Source organism: Anneissia japonica, unplaced genomic scaffold (genome assembly GCF_011630105.1).
Source record: "Anneissia japonica isolate Jap-2015-1 unplaced genomic scaffold, ASM1163010v1 scaffold263_len647688_cov178, whole genome shotgun sequence".
In the NCBI taxonomy this organism is placed as follows: domain Eukaryota; kingdom Metazoa; phylum Echinodermata; class Crinoidea; order Comatulida; family Comatulidae; genus Anneissia; species Anneissia japonica.
In genome coordinates this window covers 103,770-125,560 of record NW_022734777.1, presented here as the reverse complement: position 1 = coordinate 125,560, position 21,791 = coordinate 103,770, and the positions used below count along the sequence as shown (strand labels likewise).

The 21,791-nt window shown below is 33.8% G+C and overlaps 1 protein-coding gene across 6 annotated transcripts; it reads left to right on the top strand.

Moving 5' to 3' along the window:
• The first annotated feature begins 45 nt into the window (after positions 1–45).
• LOC117116457 (NACHT domain- and WD repeat-containing protein 1-like) lies at positions 46–21,282 on the top strand. Of its 6 annotated transcripts, none has more exons than XM_033260505.1 (18): positions 46–233; positions 7,095–7,225; positions 7,635–7,837; positions 8,696–8,999; positions 9,535–10,614; positions 10,705–10,903; positions 11,006–11,209; positions 12,027–12,141; positions 12,976–13,128; positions 13,898–14,046; positions 14,679–14,914; positions 15,298–15,423; positions 15,603–15,808; positions 16,229–16,477; positions 16,805–16,991; positions 18,020–18,900; positions 19,496–19,564; positions 20,587–21,282. In XM_033260505.1, exons 2-18 carry the CDS (start codon positions 7,123–7,125, stop codon positions 21,028–21,030), a joined length of 4,908 nt encoding a protein of 1,635 aa, XP_033116396.1. In that variant the 5' UTR covers positions 46–233; positions 7,095–7,122; the 3' UTR covers positions 21,031–21,282. The 6 variants fall into 6 exon arrangements, with proteins under 6 accessions (XP_033116396.1, XP_033116395.1, XP_033116393.1 ...); XM_033260504.1 differs by having other exon boundaries at positions 46–385; XM_033260502.1 differs by having other exon boundaries at positions 46–405.
• Positions 21,283–21,791: the final 509 nt, after the last annotated feature.

The following is a 21,791-nucleotide window of genomic DNA, read 5'->3' as shown; positions in this document are numbered from 1 at the left end:
CTAAACCAGCCGTTGATCCATACGCTACGTAGTGCATATTCAATGAAGCGTGCAGTAATAGTTTTGGTGGAAGAAGGCACGACGAGGGGAAGTGAATAAAGTAAATTCTCCCCTTGGAAACGCAAAATAATTATTTTAAACTAAAGATAGTGTAATTAAAAACAGTTGCTACGGAGAGGATCATTTCTTCAATTAACACATGAGATGCTGAGTTGAACTAAAATTTGTGAGAGGTATTTATTTGAAGCACTGTCGTCGGGCAAGTTTGTGGTCCTGTTTGTTTCTGTTTTGTTGATACAGTGTCCTGAGTTTGTGTACCCAGGCGGGTGTGTATACTGGTGGTAGTTGCCGGTATTTTTTCCCTTGGTTAATGACACCCTTCAATGTATGTTCAATGATGAATAGGTTTGTATTTCAACCAAATTAACTTTCTTTATGTCTATATTTTAGGTAGGCCTAAATATATAAAAAGTGTTGCATGAACCTCTAGTGTATGAAATTTGCAGAACTTGGACCAAATAAAAAAAAATTGGTCTATACTTATTTTGATAAGCATTTCCTGTACAATATTCATTTTTGTTAAAATTTAAAAAAATTCCCACCTCTAATTTATATAATTTTGCTTGAAAATTTAGGTGTGGGTGGTGATGTTAAACAAGTATATTGTTGTATATGGCCATACTAATACTGTTTATATATGGACTTAGTATGATATCTGCAGAAGTTTGTCTTATGATGTTTCAATATTAAATAATTTCTAAATATTAGTTAGAAATTTGTTTTAATAGTTTAAATTAAAGTTATTTGAAACTTTGTATTTGGGTGCATCCTTATTTTTCGGTTTGTAATTACAATTAAAATTTGAAAGCAAAATGTTTTTTTTATTCTGTCTTTAATTCAGTCATTTAAAATAAATAGTTCTTGAAGACATCTTATAATAACATACAGCAGAAACAAAAGAATTATTTCCCCTTTTCAGCTATTTTAACTCTTGGAAAAAACTAATATTGACTAAAGTAATAGTCATATATCAATTACTATTGTTCAATTTCTTATCTGAACACATCAGTAGCAGAAATTGAGAAAGGACCGTCAGTCATAAGGTAAAACCGGAAATTTTAATTCCAAAATTAAATTGCTTAATTTGTATATTTAAGTATTAGATTATTAAATTAAAATAAAAATAGAACTTCCTGTTGTCTTTCTGTCTAAATTAAATAACTTTTCTGTAATATTCTGTTGTATTGATCATAGTACTGAATTTAAGGATTTTTGATTTAATGACTATAAATCAGTGAAAAAATGTTTTAATCTGTGTCTAATTGGAAGCTAATAGTTAATTTATCCTTTCAAATGAGTTATTCAAAGTTTTATTTGAATTTTTTAGGTAGTTTTCTGTCTTTTTGAGTGATAGTACATCTTTAAAGATTCTATAGTGACTTCCACAATACACAGTTTGAATGTAAATAAACTAGGAAATAACCCAAAATAAAACTACAAAAATATACAGCAGATAAATTAACCTTGACACTATCTGTTTTGCCACCTTTATTTTAATAATAGTTCATTCTTATATAATGCAAGTAAACAAGCTGTAGTGCAAGGAAGCAGGCTATCAAAGTCTAAAAAAAGTTGTGGGTGTCTAACAACAATGGAACATCTATATAATAGCACATCATTTTTTAAATATAGTTCTACAGAAATTATCCTACTAATTCAACTGATAAAAGAATGACATTTAATGACAAAAAACTAGTCTTGCAGACGTTGCAACCGCTGGAGCTCAAAATTCGGGAGACTTGACATGTCGTCCGGGTCAAGTGTGCTCCTACAGTACCCCAGGAATATTGAAAAATTGTTTGCATACATGCATTCTGATCTTGCTAAGGTGTCGGCAACATTTGGAAATGCTCAATTATTGGTACTAAAATTAAAGAGCCACTCAACTCTTTGGGTATTTTGAGGTTGTTTTTTGAAACTGATTTTGAAATTAAAAAGTAAAATCAAAACCATGAATAAAGGAAGTAAAAACAGAAACTTGGTTTGTAAACTATGAATCAAACCGGTTTTATTCCCAATAAAAAACATTTTTATTTTATCACACTATCTAGACTGGAAAAGTGATAAGGTAAGGAGGCTTTTTATTTTTAATTTTGCTAAAGCCAACACCCTTGGGTTGTTTGCTGGTGCATTGATATTCAAAGTAAAATACATGATCGAGGTAATACAAACACAATATCTACTATCTATTCACTAAAAAATAATTTCTTTAAATGCAAAAAAAAAAAGGAAAAAAAACCTTTCCCCCACCCTCTAGAGAATAAATAAAATAAATAAATAAATATTGGAAAAAAGTTTTTTACAATATTTATTTATTCTTTCTTTAGACTGCATGCACTTTCAGTACTTGAGTATGGTTTTCAAAGTGGAACAGTTACAAACAAACCATCAAAATAGAAAGAAGATAATACAAAAATAATGTCAAAAGAAATTTTAATGTAAAATTTATAAATTAATAGAATGTTGGAATGAAACTAAGGCAATAGACAATGAAGACATGCAGGTGATGGTGATAAACTAATACTTTTTTGTATTGGGCCTAGAATTAAGTTATAAAAATTAAGTCTTTGGTTCCAATAAATACAGTATTCTATTAGGATATGAGACTGTAAACATTTTAACTATACAAATCCGAGAATTAAGTAAGGCTTAATTGAGATAGCAATGCTTAACATCCAAAATACTTATTCAACAGTTTCCTGACCTTGACTCTCCCTAATTTAATAATAGTCTGCAAAAATGTTTTCAGTTGGAAAAAGGAAGTTTGTGTTTGTGTATCAAACTTTTAAGGATGGCTTCAACTATTTCTCCGTATGTACTTATTCTTTATTATCTATATTGAATACTTTTTAGTTTTGTGGCCGAATTGACTTGTGGCCGAGTTAACTTGTGGCTGAGTTAACTTGTGGCCAAGTTAACTTGTGGCTGAGTTGACTGTGGCCGAGTTGACTTGTGGCCGAGTTGGATCGAATTCGTGCAAGGAAGCAGGCTATCAAAGGTCTAAAAAAAATTGTGGGTGTCTAACAACAATGGAACATCTGTAAATAGCACATCATTTTTTAAATATATAGTTCTACAGAAATTATCCTACTAATTCAACTGATAAAAGAATGTAATTTAATGACAAAAAACTAGTCTTGCAGACGTTCCAACCACTGGAGCTAAAAATTTGGGAGACTTGACATGTCGTCCGGGTCAAGTGTGCTCCTACCGTACCCCAGGAATATTAAAAAATTTTTTTTTTCATACATGCATTCTGAGCATGCTAAGGTGTCGGAACATTTGGAAATACTCAATTATTGGTACTAAAATTAAAAAGCCACTCAAATCTTTGGGTATTTTGAGGTTGTTTTTTGAAACTGATTTTGAAATTAAAAAGTAAAATCAAAACCACGAATAAAGGAAGTAAAAACAGAAAGTTGGTTTGTAAACTATGAATCAAACCGGTTTTATTCCCAATAAAAAACATTTTTAGTTTATCACACTATCTAGACTGGAAAAGTGATAAGGGAGGGAGGGAGGCTTTTTATTTTCATTTTTTGTTTTGTTAAAGCCAAATCATCTTTAGTTGTTTGCTGGTGCATTGATATTCAAAGTAAAATACATGATCGAGGTAATAATACAAACAATATCTACTATCTATTTACTAAAAAATAATTTCTTTTAATGCAATAAAAAAAAAGAGAGAAAAAAAAAACCTTTCCTGCACCACCCAGAGAATAAATAAAATAAATAAATAAATATTGGAAAAAAGTTTTTTACAATATTTATTTATTTTATTTATTCTTTCTTTAGACTGCATGCCTTTCAGTACTTGAGTACTGTTTTTCAAAGTGGTACAGTTACAAACAAACCATCAAAATAGAAAGAAGATAATACAAAAATAATGTAAAAAGAAAATTCAATGTAAAACTTATAAATTAATAGAATGTTGGAATGAAACTAAGGCAATAGACAATGAAGACATGCAGGCGATGGTGATAAACTAATACTTTTTTGTATTGGGCCTATAATTAAGTTATAAAAATTAAGTCTTTGATTAAGTCTCTTGATTCCAATAAATACAGTAATCTATTAGGATATGAGACTGTAAACATTTGAACTATACAAATCCGAGAATTAAGTAAGGCTTAATTGAGATAGCAATGCTTAACATTCAAAATACTTATCCAACAGTTTCCTGACCTTGACTCTGCCTAATTTAATAATAGTCTGCAAAAATTTTTTCAGTTGGAAAAAGGAAGTTTGTGTTTGTGTATCAAACTTTTAAGGATGGCTTCAACTATTTCTCCGTATGTACTTATTCTTTATTATCTATATTGAATACTTTTTAGTTTAATTGATTGAAATAGTTGTAGCATGGAGGTATAATATACCTTCATGTTTGTAGGCTTTTATTGGTGTTTTGTGCGGTTTTATTAGAATGTTTATATTGAATTCCTGTTGTAGACATAGGATTGGGAAACCTAGTTCCGTATTCTTGTTTCCTGGCCTGACATGTTTTGTGTAATGTAACCTAGCCTACATAAATGAAATATAATTTAAATAAAAGGTTCTAATGCATTTTCAGGATTAGGAGCCATTCACAATTTTTTAAGAGGACTTAGCAGTTGGTGGGCTACTTGTTTTATTGTGAAAATGTTGAATCATAAGAATATAACTACTTTATTTTATAAGGAAACAAATTTATCACCAATGGTATTTTCCTAAAGGCTGTTTATGCAAGGACATACAAAGAATATGGAAACACTTACCAACATCAAATTAAAATACATATACTGTAGAAAGGGAGAAAAGTAAAATTTATAAAGAATAAACATGGTGTCATGATAAAAAGCTTTGATAGTTATTATTAATAACCCATGCTTAGTTTAAGGAGTAGGATTAGTTAAGTATCATTATATTTGTATTCTTATTTATGTTAAGTGCATAGAGGTCTCTATGATATGCGCTCTATAAGTCGACCATTATTATTATTAAGCCAAAATACATGGTTGAAAAATCACAGAAACAGTTGGAACTTCCATTTTGGCCAGTAAATGAGCTAAAAACCATAGTTTTGTTTAAATAAAAATTAAAAATTCCCTTTTCAAACATATTATAAACTTTGCAAATAAAAATTAATGGTCAGGTCCAACATACAAATTATTTACTTTATGATATTTATTATTCTATTGTCTGTAGCATTGACAATGTAGTACTGTAACACATAAACAATGTAGTAACACCGATGTTTGCAAAAATAATAATAAAGTAATTAACTATGCCTCATTTCATCCTTTATTATACGTTGCTATGGATTTCCATACACATGCATATTATTGATTTGTACGTGAGATGATTGTATATACCAGTATATATTATCTGTTCAATTGTATGGTGAAGTTGAACTATAGTAAGGTCGGAAAAATTTTCATTCTTATTTTTTATCAATATATTGTGACTCAAGCTAGGGCCGTTTATATTTCTGTTACTATTATTGATGTCGTCATTTCCATATTCTAATGAATTGAGGAAGGAAAGGCATTAGGTCGTCCTTGATTTTGGCCAAGTTCTGAGGGAAATTGTGCATTGTGTTTGCTAAGGAATGGAAACACAAATGAATTTGTTAAACAGTAACCAGAACTTTTAAGGTTAAATATGAATGTTTACCGGTAACTGGAATACTGCTTTCAAATTAGCAGCACACATTCAGGTGTGTAGTGCATCCTCACTTACAGAAGAGACAACCAAACATTCAATAATAATAATAATAAGGCCAAAAAAAAAAAATTTGTTTGCCCTACTCCACCTGCCTGGGCCCTCTCACTTAAAAAAATAGGGATGGACAAAACAAACAAATTAAATTTTTTTTTTTTAGCATTTTTGCTGACAAATTTTTAAAAATGTGAGTGAATTTATCTTTATTTTTTGCCAGATGCCCTACAAATTAGTATAGAGTTGTTGTCTGATGTTGCCATTCTAGGCCTCTGTGGTTATTTTTATTCCATCAAAAAAAAATGATAATTCCTAAATGAATAAGTTTAAAAAATAGAAGCATGCTAGCCTGTACATATTATTCTGACTTTCTTTCAATCTGTCCTTTGAAAAAACAGATGTATAGTTTTTTGAGAAAAAACATGGTGTCCTCTTTCATATTTGCACCCAAGATTCTTCAATTATAGTTTCGTTCAGTCCCCAACGAGTCACGATCTCACTGTGGTGCCAATTATGCTGACTTTCTCTTTGTAGTACACATTTTTTCTCAGTGATATCAGAATTTTATTAAGAATAATTTTATTATTTCTGTTGATTTTTTGTTTCTGTGGTTTGTACTGGAGAGATCCCAGACAGGTGGGCATTGCCCTCTTTTGAGCAACCCTACAAGGTACTGCCAAGTCATTTTGTATATTATGTTATTGTTATTGTTATTGTTATTGTTATTATTATTATTATTATTATTATTATTATTATTATTATTATTATTATTATTATTATTATTATTGTATTTTAATGTTCTTTTTAGTAAATTTGAAATGGTGAAATAAATGATATATGATATGTAAAGTAATTTTAATAATTTCCTATTTTGTTTTTGTTGCTATGTTCAATTTATTCATCCAATCATTCATCTATCTAGCCCTCCATCCATCCATCTATTCATCCATTCATCAATTTGCTAAATAAATATTTATTCGTTTGTTCATTTGTTGGCTTTACTGCTGGTTTGTTCATTATTTATTTACTTATTCTTACTACTAAAAACATTAATTTATACCATATTTTGAGGAACTATTTTAAAAACAACTACAAATGTACAATACATGTGTTTTGTATTTAAAAAGAAAACAAATATTAATAATGTTAAAGAAATTTTTTCTCTTTTTCTACCAGTGGTAGAATTGTAATACCTTTGTATTGTAGGATGCACATAAAAGGCAATTGTCATCAGAAAACAATAGGATTGTTTCCTGATGTACAATTTACCTCTATTGAGCATTGAGTGACCTTGTTAAGCCAACCAAATGGTTTTGTTTTGTGTTGTCAAACTGCAGGCCAGATCAGTCAAAGGATGCTACGACCATGGTGAAGAACATAAGGGCAGCAGTCCTCCTTGGCAACCTCAAGTCTCTGCCAAAAGTTCCTTCAAAGATTGTTAGAATTTTTGTGAGTTCTACATTTGGAGGTGAGTTAAGTTGCAATATGTTTTTTTTTTTACTTTACATCAGAAGACTGTGTAGAATCCAGAAACTTGAAACAGACTATTGTACCTCATCCCATCATGTAACTTATGCTGAGATACTGTTTGACATTTTTATGTATGGTATTTCTAGATAGATGGCGTTTTTCACATTTTTTTTTTAATTCTCAAAATTTAGGGCCCTTGAAATCTGTCTCTTGTAAAGCTTAGAACACAGTTCTACATCATACAGACAAGTACACGTCTATAAAATATAAATTATAATGTTTATATAGTTGGAAATCCCTATGAAAATGGGAAAATGGAGCAAGGAAAAAAAAATCTTTTGATTTGTCTTTATTTTTCTAATAGTATTTTTGTTGTAAGAGAATATTTTAATTTTTAATTTTTGTAGATACGGTGGCTGAGAGGAACATACTCCTGGAGAAGGCATACCCAGAGCTTAAGAAATGGTGTCAAGAGAAAGGCCTAGATTTTCAGGTTGTTGACATGAGATGGGGGGTCAGGGATGAGGTCAATGATGATCACATGACTTTGAATATCTGCTTGCGTGAGATTGAGAACTGTCAAGTCCTGTCAGTTGGACCAAACGTCCTTGTAAGTGTGGAAAAGTCTAACTGTTTTGTGTAATATATCTTATAACTATATTGTATGTTATTTTCTCCTAAAATATTGTTTTCCAAAAAATTTATAACCACTGTTACTTGATTACTTGACAGTTGTACTGCATTTTACGTAGCTTAATAATCCAATTGTGTATATTACGCCAAAAACTTTTATGATGTATGTAAACCAGTTGAAAACGATGTGCACAAAAAACCAACATGCAATACAGTGACGGATTCAGGGGGAGAAGCAGCCAGCTGTTGCTTCCTTTAGTAAATTTTTCAAAATTATAAAAAAAAATGCTGAAAAATAGAAAATTGTATTCAAATTACAGTCTAAATGTCCAACATCTAGAGGAAGTTTTCTTATCTGTGAAAGTAGCTGATACAAATTTAAACCATGTTTTAGAAATTATATCATATTTAGGCAAGACTTTTTTTTTTATAACTTGTTTAGTCAAATCGCCGCCCACTAATAATGATTCTTTCAAATAAAACCAAAATTATATTTTTAGCCAATTAGGGCATCCACCGCCACGATAAATTGAAATTTCAGAATAAAAGTAAAAATTTCTTTATTTTTTTATGCCCGTCACTGCCTTGAAGTCTCTAAAAATAAGATATGTATATTTCTTTCTATTTATATAAATTTAAACATTTAACCATCCCATTTACTACACTGTTTACATTCACCAAGAAAAATTTTTTTTTTCCTCCATCTGGATGTTTTTAGCAAAACCATTTGTTGAATAAGAAAACAATTTTTTTTTTGTGATGATCTTTGAAAAAATAAGTTCGCGAAACAAAGTCTAAAAAAGCTTGCCCTATGATAATATTTTTTTTCCGTCAGTTTCTTCTTGGTCAGCGATATGGCTGGAGACCAAACCCTGCTACCATTGATGCTGTTGAGTTTGAAACTATTCTGAAATTCGCAGAAGAGGATGAAAATGCTACGTCCCTGCTTGTGAATTGGTACCAACGAGATGAAAACAGTGACCCACCAGTGTTTGTTCTCCAACCAGTAACTCAGGACAGAAAAGATGAATGGATTCGAAATTCAAGTTCCTTGAGTCGAGCATTAAGAAAGGCTGTAGAGGGTGCAGTTGAAGCTAATGAAATTAACCAAGATAGGGGAAAATACTATTCAATGTCAGGTACTGCAAAACTTAATTTAAACCTAGTACTCAATACCAACTCATTGTGGTTACAAGAGGTGCCAGAAATACACAATGGTAGGCCTAAAGTGGCAGTCAAATTAATATTTTCACTTCACATTTTTATTTGTATTTAGGTGTATTGTATTTTCAAGAAAATATAATACTTTTTGTATATAAGAACAGAACTGTTTATATTTAAATAGTCATCATAATAAATCATAATAATAATTAATGATTGAATCATACTAAATGATTTAATTTCTGCATAGAATACAATACAATAATAATCATTTATTTCAAGCTAGCATTATAAATCAAACACAAATGAAAAACTTATTTATCATTTCCCTCAACTTAAAACAGTTATCAATAATAATTCTTCTTTAAACACAAATCTAGAATTAAGGCAGGTTACAAAATAAACAAATGCATTTGTAAAATGTATTGTATATGTAATAATCTTTCGATGAAAGATTGTTGTGAAGTGAAATAGTAATACTGTAATTAGTTGATTTCTTGTTTGATCCTTCAGTAACTGAGCACGAGATCAAGTTTGCTTTAGAGACAGAGACACCTGATAACCACTGTGTTGCATTTATTAGAACACTTCAACATCTTGAAGAGAATCTTGCCAATCCAAAAGCTCATAGCTACACCGATTTCATCAGTTATACTAGCACTGAAATTGACAAAGAAGCAAGGGATCGTCTGACAACATTTAAAGAGAAGTTTATTCCATCCAAACTTGGTGAAGAAAATATACACAAATATTGCATTGATTGGACAAGTGAAGGTGTTGACATCTCAGATGAAGACCACTACAAGTATCTAATCACCTTCTGCACAACATTTGTAAAGGATGTTAAAAGATTGGTGAAGAAAGGACTCAGTGAGTCTCAACTCTTAGAACTCTGTCAGGACTCCCTCTTCATGGAGGTTTTACATCATAGTAAATTTTGTCTTCTGAAGTGCCAGAACTTTTGTGGAAGAAAGGAACTTCTGCACAGCATTGAAAAGTATCTATCTAATCCGGAGAAGACTAAACCCTTGGTGATACATGGACCATCTGGTGTTGGCAAAACATCAGTGATGGCAATGGTAGCCCTAGAGCAACAGAACAAGAGAGACTGCCAGACAGTTTTAAGATTTCTTGGAACATCATCACATACATCAACTATATTTCAAGTGATGTTGACAATATTTAGCCAGATTTGTGAGACCTACAAGTTGACCATTCCAGCAGATGTCAAATTGAAGAGGTTTGCTGATTTGGTGAAGTATTTTCCAGTTCTCCTTCAACAAGTTTCAGATGTTGCAAAAGACAAACCCTTGATCATATTGTTAGATTCAATTGACCAACTGCAGTCTGCTTATGATGCATATGAAGTAAAATGGCTGCCAAAACAATGTCCACCAAATGTTAAAATTGTTCTCTCAACTTTGCCTGATGCATCACATATTCTGGATGAAATGAAAGAGTACTTAGGAGACAGTGAATGCTTCATGGCAGTCGAAGCATTGTCAGAAGACACAGGAGAAGCAATTTTAAATTCCTGGATGGCTAGTATCAACAGAAAAGTCACAGCAGAACAGTTTACAGTCATTAGAGAAGGTATACTATGTGTTAGTTTCATTTTTACTGACAATAATATCATACATTTGTGTTGTATAGCGCCTTCTAACAAATGGTTCTCCATTTCAGCATTCCAGGAATGTCCTCAGCCAATATTTCTGAAGTTAGTCTTTGAGGAAGCAAGACGTTGGAAATCTTACACATCTGTGAGTGAGAATGATTTGGCATACACTGTACGGGAGGCCATTTGGCAGCTGTTTGACAGACTCGAGCGACAGTTTGGTAGGACAGTTGTCTCACACGCTCTGGGCTACATCAGTGCATCTAGGTAGGTCTCAGACAAATCCAGTGTTTTTTTAGATATAAGACGTGTCATTGTACCAAATCTTAAGTATTTCAGATAATACAAATTATTATTATTAATACATAGAAATGGCGTGACGGAAGGAGAATTAGAGGATCTGTTATCAATTGATGACGAGGTGTTAGATGAGATCTACCAGTACTGGTCACCACCTAATCCCAACGTGGTCAGATTACCACCTCTGCTGTGGGCTCGGCTTCACAGCGAGATCCGTGAGTACATGGTGGACAGGGAAGCAGATGGCAGAACAGTGATGGCATTGTACCATAGGTTAGTCTTAAGCCCTGTCCTGACTATCAAATTTTATTTGTGACATGTCTAAATAAGGTCACAATGACATCACATCATGACCATATATAGGCAAATCATGACTATATAAGGGCATATGACACTTAATAGTGTGTACAGAGTTTTAAATTAATTTATTTTATATATAATAAATTCTTTATATGTCCTCTTATATCTTATATGTATACCTACACAATGGGAACTTTTGGACTGGGTCCCCGGTGAGGGGACCCCGTGGCAGCCATAGTTCGGTGCCAACTACCCGACTTGGTCTACAACATCAAACGGATACAGACTGATACAAACATGGCTCTCCTTGAGATGGTTATTCAAAGAGCTGAGCTTTTTTGTTATTATAAAAGACCCAAATTAGTACTCGATGCAGACCCGGGTATCAAACCCTGGCCCTGGCGTGCAAGAGGCAGGAACCATATCAATTAGCCAAACGCTCAGCTCATAATCCTACCTACCTTACCTTCGACGATCGCCAGGTCGCACTGATGCCTGCATGTGCTCATTTCGGACGTTTCTGTCTATCATACAATTACAAAGCTCTTCTACATTTTCTTATCCAGATTTTGCCTGAACCCAGGTCGTAAGCGACTAAAAATTCTAAAATGAAAAAAAAAAGAATAGTGATAGCCATTATATTTGAAGACATTTTAAGATGTGATCATCATTGTCATACATCTCTTTATTTCAATCTATATTTTGCAATTATTGCTTCAATTATATCGTATATTTTAACATTATCATCATGTTCGTCGTCGTAATCATCATTGTTATTTGACATCAACAGGCAATTCATTGAGGCCTCTAGAGACAAGTACCTCAAGGATGACAAGGAAAGACAAGCTCGACACCAGCTGATGGTGGACTTCTTCCTGGGCACATGGAGTGGTAATCAGAAGAAGGTACAGACCTGTCCAGGCTATCAAATTATATTTTATGAATAATGGCGTCCTCAAAATATTATAAATAATATATAATTTATTTTGTAAACAAGCACATGTAGAGCTTCATATGCTGTTTGTAGCTAATCATGGATGGACAACTCAAATGTTTTATATTACACATGCATTAATAATTTTAATATGGGCTCAAAATATTAATCATGATGCACCTATATATTGTGATGATGGGATATCATTATGGCCTTATAGGCAGTCACATGATATGTGTTCATTTATAAAAGAAAAAAAATTGTTTGAAAAATGTTGAGATTGCTTAGCCTACTATTTAAAGTAGTCCTTTAAATTAAAAAAACGGCGCAAGTTAACCCCTATTTTTTTGCATATTTAAGCTAACATACCCATATAATCATGATGCACCTATATATTGTAATGATGGGATATCATTATGGCCATATAGGCATGTCACATGATAGTCTGAGCAAGTTTGAAGATTTTAAAATAAATGTTGTCAGGGTGTTGAAAATTAGAATGAAAATATTCATACACAAATGATTTGCATCTCTTTGTGTTCTATGTTGGCTACAAATATTATTCAGATTCTGATGAAAATAAATCAGCAGCCTTCAAACAACAACAACAACAACAATAATAATAATATTAATAATAATAATAATAATAATAATAAAAGATTTATACCATGCCTTTTGCCAAGGGCTACAAGGTGCTGGCTATGTTGTTCTTATTTATCATTGCCCTTTTAATGATGACCTTTTATATATGTAGTTCAATTGAGGGTATAAATAAAGTCTTCCCTTGTTGTTGCAAATGCTATAGACACTGATACTGAACCAGCTTAAACGTACTTTAGAAGCAGACAGAAAAGTTTCGCCTCAACCAATCATGTTTAAGGATGTATTTAACTACAGGAAGCTAAATGAACTTCCGTACCATCTACTGCATGCCGAGAACGAGGACCAGATGATCAAGGTATGTGGCTCCTGGCTTGATTACGAACACATTGTGGGTGTAATAATATAAATGGCATACAAATCATCTGCTAGATACCATCAACATGTATTTTGTCTCCCTAATGAATATGGTTGTTTTGAGTAAATGCTCACACAGGGCATGGATATAAATCTTCATCAAACACAGCATAATGTAAGTTAGTCTATAAACTAGGATGCGATTGTTTTGTTAGTTTTCTCAAGTCCTTAAGGCCAACTCAGACAGTGTCGGCCGACGCAGCCCGACCCGATTTGTTGTCGCGTCGGGTCTGTGTGAGTTGAACGCAGACGCGATGGTGTGCGTCGGGGACAGTCGCGTAGTAGAATATTAAACGTGTTTAATATTTCTCACGACGGCTTAAGACTGTCCCCGACGATAAATCGGGTCGGGCTGCGTCGGCCGACGCTGTCTGAGTTGGCCTTTAGAAATAGAATAGCATGCTCTGGAATTTGAAATAGGGCTACCTGTAATATGTAGCATTGATCTAATCATCATGTGTATTCAATTGTAGACTAATATCCACTAACAGACAGTATAGCATCCAAGACAAGAGGCAGGGGTGAAGCTATTGTTGCCAGGCCCCACCACTGCACTCTCCTTGTCATCTTACAACTTTATATACATTAAAATCATCTTGTATCATCTCATTCCTGCAGTATACCCCCAACTTTTCATGCACCCCTTCCCCATTACCCTCTCCATATCAATACTCATTTACTAATCATCATGACTTATTCCCCATTCCCAGCATGTTCTTGGAAACTTTGACTTCCTTTATGCATGGGTTGAGGCTTATAAGCCACAGCATGTTATCGAAGAAATGGACATGATAATCGCTTATCCTACAACAAGTAAACAACTTACTACAGAGCTTGAGCTTGTACAGGATCTGCTGAGGTAAGTTGGGTATTGACCATTCAACTATACCATTTGTTTTCAATGGGAGGCTCAGGAAGTCATGTCATAATTAATATTTTGAGCCCACATTCAAATTAATAATGCATGTGTAATATAAAACTTCTGAGTTGTCCATTCATGATTAGCTTCAAAAACAGCATACACAGCTCTAAATGTGCATGTTTAAAAAATGAACATATAATTTATAATATTTTGAGGGTGCCATTTTATTGCAAGATCCACAAAATATCATTCCAAAAGTATGATACAAACATTAATTTCAAATCATTGATCCAAAGTTTGAAATTTAACTGTACAATATGTGGTTGTTGGGGTTTTCTGAGAAGTTGTGGTGTTTAATGAACAATCATGTACTTCTTTACTCTAAGGGGAAGATTCAGAGGGATTGGGGAGTTGACTAATTCTTTAAAATAAAAAAATAAAAAAATAGAAAAATTTATGTGTGACTGCCATTTTCAGCCATGTAAAGGTTCCAAACAGGAATAGTAGCAACAGTGGTGGGACCAAGATGATCTGGACCCTTCGTAACTCTGAGCTTCCTCTATATCAAATGTCTGGATCTAACCCTGGACTTTATAAATATATTCAATCATTCTTTTCCCTCATTATAGATTAGTGAAACCAACATTAGAATATGCAATAATTTTGAAGCAATCAAATTGCCTAGCAACTGATATGCTTGGCCGGATGCTGCATTTTGCTGACACGCACACATGCATTATAAAATCACTGTTAGAGGGCGCTACAAGGTGGTGCCAGAAACATGACAAGCAGTTGGTGTACGCAACACGTAGTTGTTATCCAGCTCCTGGTGGTCCTCACCGAGCTACTCTAGTTGGACACAGAGGTGAGGCAACTTTTGAATAAATTATAATAAAAGAAGAAACAAGAGCAGGCACTTTGTAGTGTGCATACAATGCACTGAATACTTACTATTAAAAAAAACCCCAAGCCTTTGAACTTTTCAACCCACAATTTAATCATCTCTTTTTTTAGACCATTTTGTACCAATTCACTAAAGTTCCATGAAGATTCATTCATAGGTTTTTGAATAATCCTTCTAACTAACAAACGGACAGACAGACAAACAGCAGTGATTCATAACCTCCTTGGTGGATTTTAATGAAATTGATTAATTTGTTGACAATGATGATAATCTTCTTATGAATCTAGAGTACCAATATTATGTAAAACTACACTGTAGTTTATTTACAATTGCTGTTGTTAAAGGTAACATACGTGACATTGCTGCAAATGCAGAAGGCACGTTAGCGGTGAGTGCAAGTGACGATGGAACTGCTCGGTTGTGGGACCTGATAGATGGAGAACCAATCTTGACATTTACAGGTCATAATGGTATGTTGGAAAATAGTTTTGATTATAATTCAAGGTGTTGAGTTCTGTTGGGAGATTTCCCTAAAAGGCTGAAAAGTGATTTGTCCATATAAATGGAAAATCAGTGTGATTAAATAAATCAAGTCATATTTATCTTTTCTTAACTACACTATATTAAACCATCCGTTTATATAATTCAGGACCAGTGAATTGTGTGGCTTTATCTGCAAACTCAACCCGTGTTGTAACAGGCTCAGCTGATAACACTCTAAGAGTCTGGGATGTTGACTCTGGTGATGAGGTACGGGTGATTGAAGAGGATCACTCAGCATATACTAATCATTCGCTACTTTGCATATCACATGACTCAAGCAAGATTATCTCTGGATCTACTGAGATTATAATGGTAAGTAAATTGATGGAGTTTTTTTTTTTTGTCTTTTTAATCTTGCTATTTCAGGTGTTGCCATTAGTATTGATGAGAGGCAGGCACAATGCCCCTTAGGGCAGAAACATAGCATGAGCCACTTCACAGCCCGTCCACAGTATAAGCTGAGACTAAGCATGCCCAGCTGAGGTTGGTTATCCTGTGGTTGGAACCCTCGACATCGAGGTTCAATTCAATTCATCAACATTTATTTCAATTAATGGTAAATAATAATTACAATAGAATAATTATTGTAACAACAATATATACACAAAATAAATTGGAACCTGAATGGAAATTGCTACACCAAACTGCCTTCCTCAACCAGAATTTTGTACACATCTACAGAGTTTTATGTGTTTTATTATTATATTTTATATTTACATTTATATTTTCAAGGTTTATGAAATGAACTCAGGTCAAGATATACACCGACTGACAGGTCACACATTACCTGTCTCATGCATATGCATAAGCAATGATGACCAGATCCTAGTCAGTGGGTCGGAAGATAAGAGCATCAAGGTTTGGTCAGTTGTTACCGGTAATCTTCTTGCAGACAGGAAGGAGTTCGAAGGAGAAGTATCAAAGGTTGCCATTACTGATGACAGGCACATTCTTGCGGGTGATAAATCTGGGGGAATAAAAGTAAGTTTCTGTGATATCATTGACTTCAAATGTGGAGAATGTTTGCTATTTCAAGATTTATGGATTTTGTCATTGCCTATTTATGAATTCTTCGAAAAGCTATTAAAGATGACCACAAGTCATTAGAGGTGGCCATGCCATCTATATGTTTTTGGGCTCTATCTAATTTTATTTTCTTCTCATGTTCTTTGAAGGATTTGTAATTTATGTTGGCTACTTGTAGATAAAACAATGGCACTTCCCAAGCCTCGTAGTGGACAATTTTAAGTGGCAATCTTCTTCCAATTGAAAATGTATATACAAATATCTTGGTTGCGTTTTTTTCAGATTTTCTCAACTTTGAAGAATGATAATGGTCTAGATGTCACCAGTAAACATGCAATACAGACACCTGACGATGCTCGGGTGTTCTCACTCTGTGCCAGCAATGATGGCAATTGGATGGTGGTGGCAGCTGACAGAGCAGTGCTGGTGTATAGCATCAATGATGGTAGTTTAAAGCACACACTTACAGGTATGACTCCTTCTAATGGTAACATTTTTGTGGAAGTAGAAGCGATGGAGCATAAGTTTTTGGGCTTTTGTCAGTCTGGTCATGAGGAAAAGGCCGATTCTTTTTACATTGATGACCATTGACCTTTGGCAAGACACTTCCTTAATATGGTCTATGCTTAGACAAAGCTAGTAAAGACATACCAATTATTGTTGCTGCGCTGCTAATACTTTTCGGCGTGCCATAATCATATGTACATTCATAGCTTTGATTTCTGTGCTCATATAAATGCTTAAATTGATTCCTGATCTGCTGCACATTATTTAGCTTCCACAAGTGTTATAGCAAACAATCTGATAAAGGAAAGAAAACTACGCATGTGAATGGTCAAACCCATTGCTTTGTCCATATTAATTTGACTTGTGGAAAAAAAGCTTTAGCCCAAATAAAATTGAATTCCTCAATTAGCTGCATCACTCTGAATACTTTTCTTTATTACTGGTTCAGTGTGTGGAAATTGATTCCACTGTTGAAAAGACTAAATATAATAAAAGAATTTGGCATTGGTCTTTTCATAATACTCATAAATTTCCTCAGGTTGGGAAGAATTCTCCAAAAATGTCTTTTTCTCAGACATGCATGTCAGAAAATACTTCACTGTCATGCATGGACCCAATATACTACGTCCAGACTATTAAATTTGATTTGACAAAACTTGTAAAATGCCCAAATATGGTCATGATGACATCACATCATGATATATCGACTATATATAGACACATTATGACTATAGATGGGCATACAAAAGTATTTTGTCAAAGAAAATTTGATAATTTGGACAGAGCTTTGAACACGTTATATTTTCATTACGGATTTTTTGGGCTCAGTACGGACTCTAAACGTATGCATTTTCTTTTAGTTTTAAGGCGTATGCGGATTTTATAAGTCCGCAATGACGATATAACGTGTTTTTATACAATAACTGGTGAATGATCATAAGAACATCACTATCACTGTATAATGGATGTTTGATGGTGTTTACTTCACAGGGCATGATGATGTGATAGACTGCGTAGCTGTAACATATTCAGATAAGTATATCGTGTCTGGGGCTCGTGATAACATTATGATCGTCTGGGACTTGTCAACAGGACAACTTATTGAGAATCTCGAAGGTCAGCAAGTGGAGGTTTCCAACTTGGTTCTGACTGGCGACATAGTTATATCAACATCCGTAGTATCGCAGTACATCAAACTGTGGAGTACCGAGGAGAAATACATTTCGCATTATAATCTCTTCTTTCGGGATCAATCTGGTGTCATAGCCATTACAAGGGACAAGAATTTTGTGTTGCATTACTCAACTAACCCACCTGAAGTAGTAGTGTGGTGTTGCCAGAGGCGAGAACCTGTTCTCAGCCAGAAATTGCATAATGCCAGAGTCACTAGCATTGCAACTTGCCGTGACAATAACACTGTACTTTCTGGTGACGTAGAGGGCGTGTTGCTTATTTGGAACATCAACACAACTGATGTCATTTCGAAGCATGCATTTAAGGATAGCATTCGACATATTAGTATCCGACAAGATGACCAATATGCAGCTGTTGCACATGAAAAGAAAATATCATTATGGGATATCAAAACTAATACCATTGTGAAGACGTGGAGTCCGCAATTAGAAGCACAAGATATCATCGAGTGTGTACTTTTGACTAATGATAATCAAGTGCTTTGCGGTATGAACACGGGATTGGTGTTGGTGTTTGGGAAGGATGGCACAGATGTACGGTCACTGTCTCAGTGCAAGTCAAAGGTCACATGCTTGGCTCTTAGTCCCAATGAAGATGTCCTTGCTGTTGGGTCAGAGAATACTTGTGTGCCTGTCTGGGACTGGAAGAAAGGGATATTGATAAAAATTATTGAGGAAGTAAGTAAACATATTTCTATGTTATATACCAACTTTAAGCCTGGTTTACATAAAATCACTGTTCGCTATCATCATTTTGTTTGTCAAATCAGGAGGCCTTCCCACCCTGTGTTAGGGACAGCTATGCAGTGGTATGATTGCATTGAAAACACTGTCGTGACCAAATATTTTTTTTTGAAAACCTGGTTTTAAGTTTGTGTTTGTGATATTTTATACTTTATACACCTGCGTCGTACGACCATCACGTGACAAAACAAATTCTGCTCCCTGTAAGCGCTATCTGATGCGACACTGTCTGCTGATTGTTGGTGGCAGTCTGGATGGATCGTCATAGAGAAAATGATCTGTTGCGTGCATATCGTTGTGCTGCGTTCTGCATAGAATCACATTGGCCAACGTCAGTTGGGTGCGGTGATTGCCCGCCTTAAGATTACAAAGCACTTTGTCTTTCGTTGGTTGCTGTTCCTGCTGCCATATTAACTCAGTACCCATTAATATTCCTAAGCATGAGACACAAGCAAAGTGGACAGCGAGTGACACACCATAAAAAAGAAAACAGAATGATTGTAAAAATTTAATGACGTTTCTTCTGCAGACATTTAGCATGGTATCTATGGCATTCACAGAAGATGGTCGTTACTTAGTAACCGGGTCAGCAGACAAGGTAAGGCTATTCATCTTATTATTATTTCCATATTTGTTTCATACACAGATAATAAGTATGCATTGTTTTGAGGCATACACTTCGTTTGTTTATTGGTTTTTTTCACACAAATGAAATGAGTTATACAATAAAATGGGAAAATAATGAATAACTATTGTTATTATCTTAAGTAATTGACAGCAGTAATCATTAAATAAGGTAAAATATTGGTGTAAAAGGAAGTCATAATAAGTTATAAAAACTTTAAAGCATGACCACCAGATAATCAGTCACATGCGACGTAGTAGGCCTAATAATTAATATTGATATAAATTCAAACATGACATAAAAAATATATATACATAAAAAAATAATATAATAATAATAATAATAATATAATATATTATTATTATTGTTATTATTATTATTATTATATTATTTTTTTATGTATATATATATTTTTTATGTCATGTTTGACATATAATATAATATAATATAATATAATATATATGAAAGTAGTAAGATAAGCAGGAAATTGTGCAATACAGTAATGTGCAATATAACTTTTGAGTTGACTCAAGGACAGAATAAGAAGATTAAAATGGTATGAACACTTAGTGAACTCACAAGTAGGAACCACTAGTGAACTTTTTTAAATTAAGGAAAGTAAAAGAGACCTAAAGTCGGACACACAGCTTATTCAACTTTGAACGGGTACTTCGCAACTCTTTATTCAGGAAACATGTGAAAGGGTGAGTGGTGGTGAGCAATAAAACATGTGAAGGGGTGAGGAGTGGTGGGCAATAAAATATATGAAGGGGTGATGAGCATGACATGAAGATGTGTAGGTTGTCTTGACATGACTACCATTTAAGATTAAAACAAAATAGAACGTTTGTTAAAAACTCTGTCCAATTCTATCTTGTCCACCCAATTCCATGAACAGAATTGATCATCCTGCTTGAGAAAAAAACAAAAAAAACAGATTTGTGAATATAATGAGTTGAATTCATGTTGATGCATCACAATTTTACTCTTTTCAGTTGATACGAATTTGGCAATTAAGTGATGGCTCTTTCTACCTCTCACACTACATATATTCCGACTTGGTTACCATGGCAGTTCAAGATAATGAGATTATTGGTGGGACAAGGTTCGGTCAGCCGATTGTTCTCGCAATTCACGAGAAACCCGCCAATGTGTTAGATGCTCTGCCAAGCTCATCAAGCACATATGGATTGGTTGATTCCCAGAATGCCAGTAGTGATACACAGGCTGTTACAAATGGTGATCCACCAATTGATGTTACACCCTCTGAAGAATCAAATATTTCACTAACTTTAACTGCTAAGGAAGATGAATTACAACGCAGCAGCAGTAGGGAGTCATTTAAGTCCTGTAATTCTACATCAGACAATAAAGCTGAAAATACGCTACCAGTGACGCCAAAGAAAAGAAAAACATCTTCAGTCTGCCAACTAATTTAACATTAATAAAACTTGGCTAAAAGAAACAAGTGATGCCAAAAGGAAAGGAAAACATCTGAAGTCTGCCAACTACTTTAACATCATTAAGACTCGGCTAAAAAAAACAGTGACGTCAAAGAAAAGGAAAACATCTGAAATCTATAAACTAATTTAACATCAATAACACCCGGTTAAAAGAAAATAGTGATGCTAAAGAAAAGGAAAACGTCTGAAATATGCCAACTAATTTAACATCAATAACACCCGACTAAATGAACCATGCCAAAGAACAAGACAAAATCTAGCAGTATGCCAACTACTTTAATAAAGTGAAAAGGATGCGATACCGAAACGGCCGTAACTGACATTTGTGTGGATTTTGAAATAATATCATTTGGGAGTATAATTATCTGTGAAAATTTCAGGTCTCAAAAACGAGTCGTTTCGGATATAGCACCACCCATCCTTTAGTACAAACCTTAAAATCCAGTGGTTTTCCATGGCAAAACAACGTAACTACAAAATTACAGGGCAATATGGTTACTTTCTGCGAGTATGTATTTTTGTATTGACTATTTGATTTTGTGTGAAAATAAACATTTCTCAGGCTCACACTCAGAGTAGTAACAATCAACCACAATGTTATAAAGTCAAGAGGGTGTAAAATGCCTAGTGAATCGAAACTAGCAACAATATCACATGATCCACTAGAAGGATTTCATATTTATAATATAGTGACATAACAAAAAAAATTATATAAATAAATTTTCCCCACAGTTTCT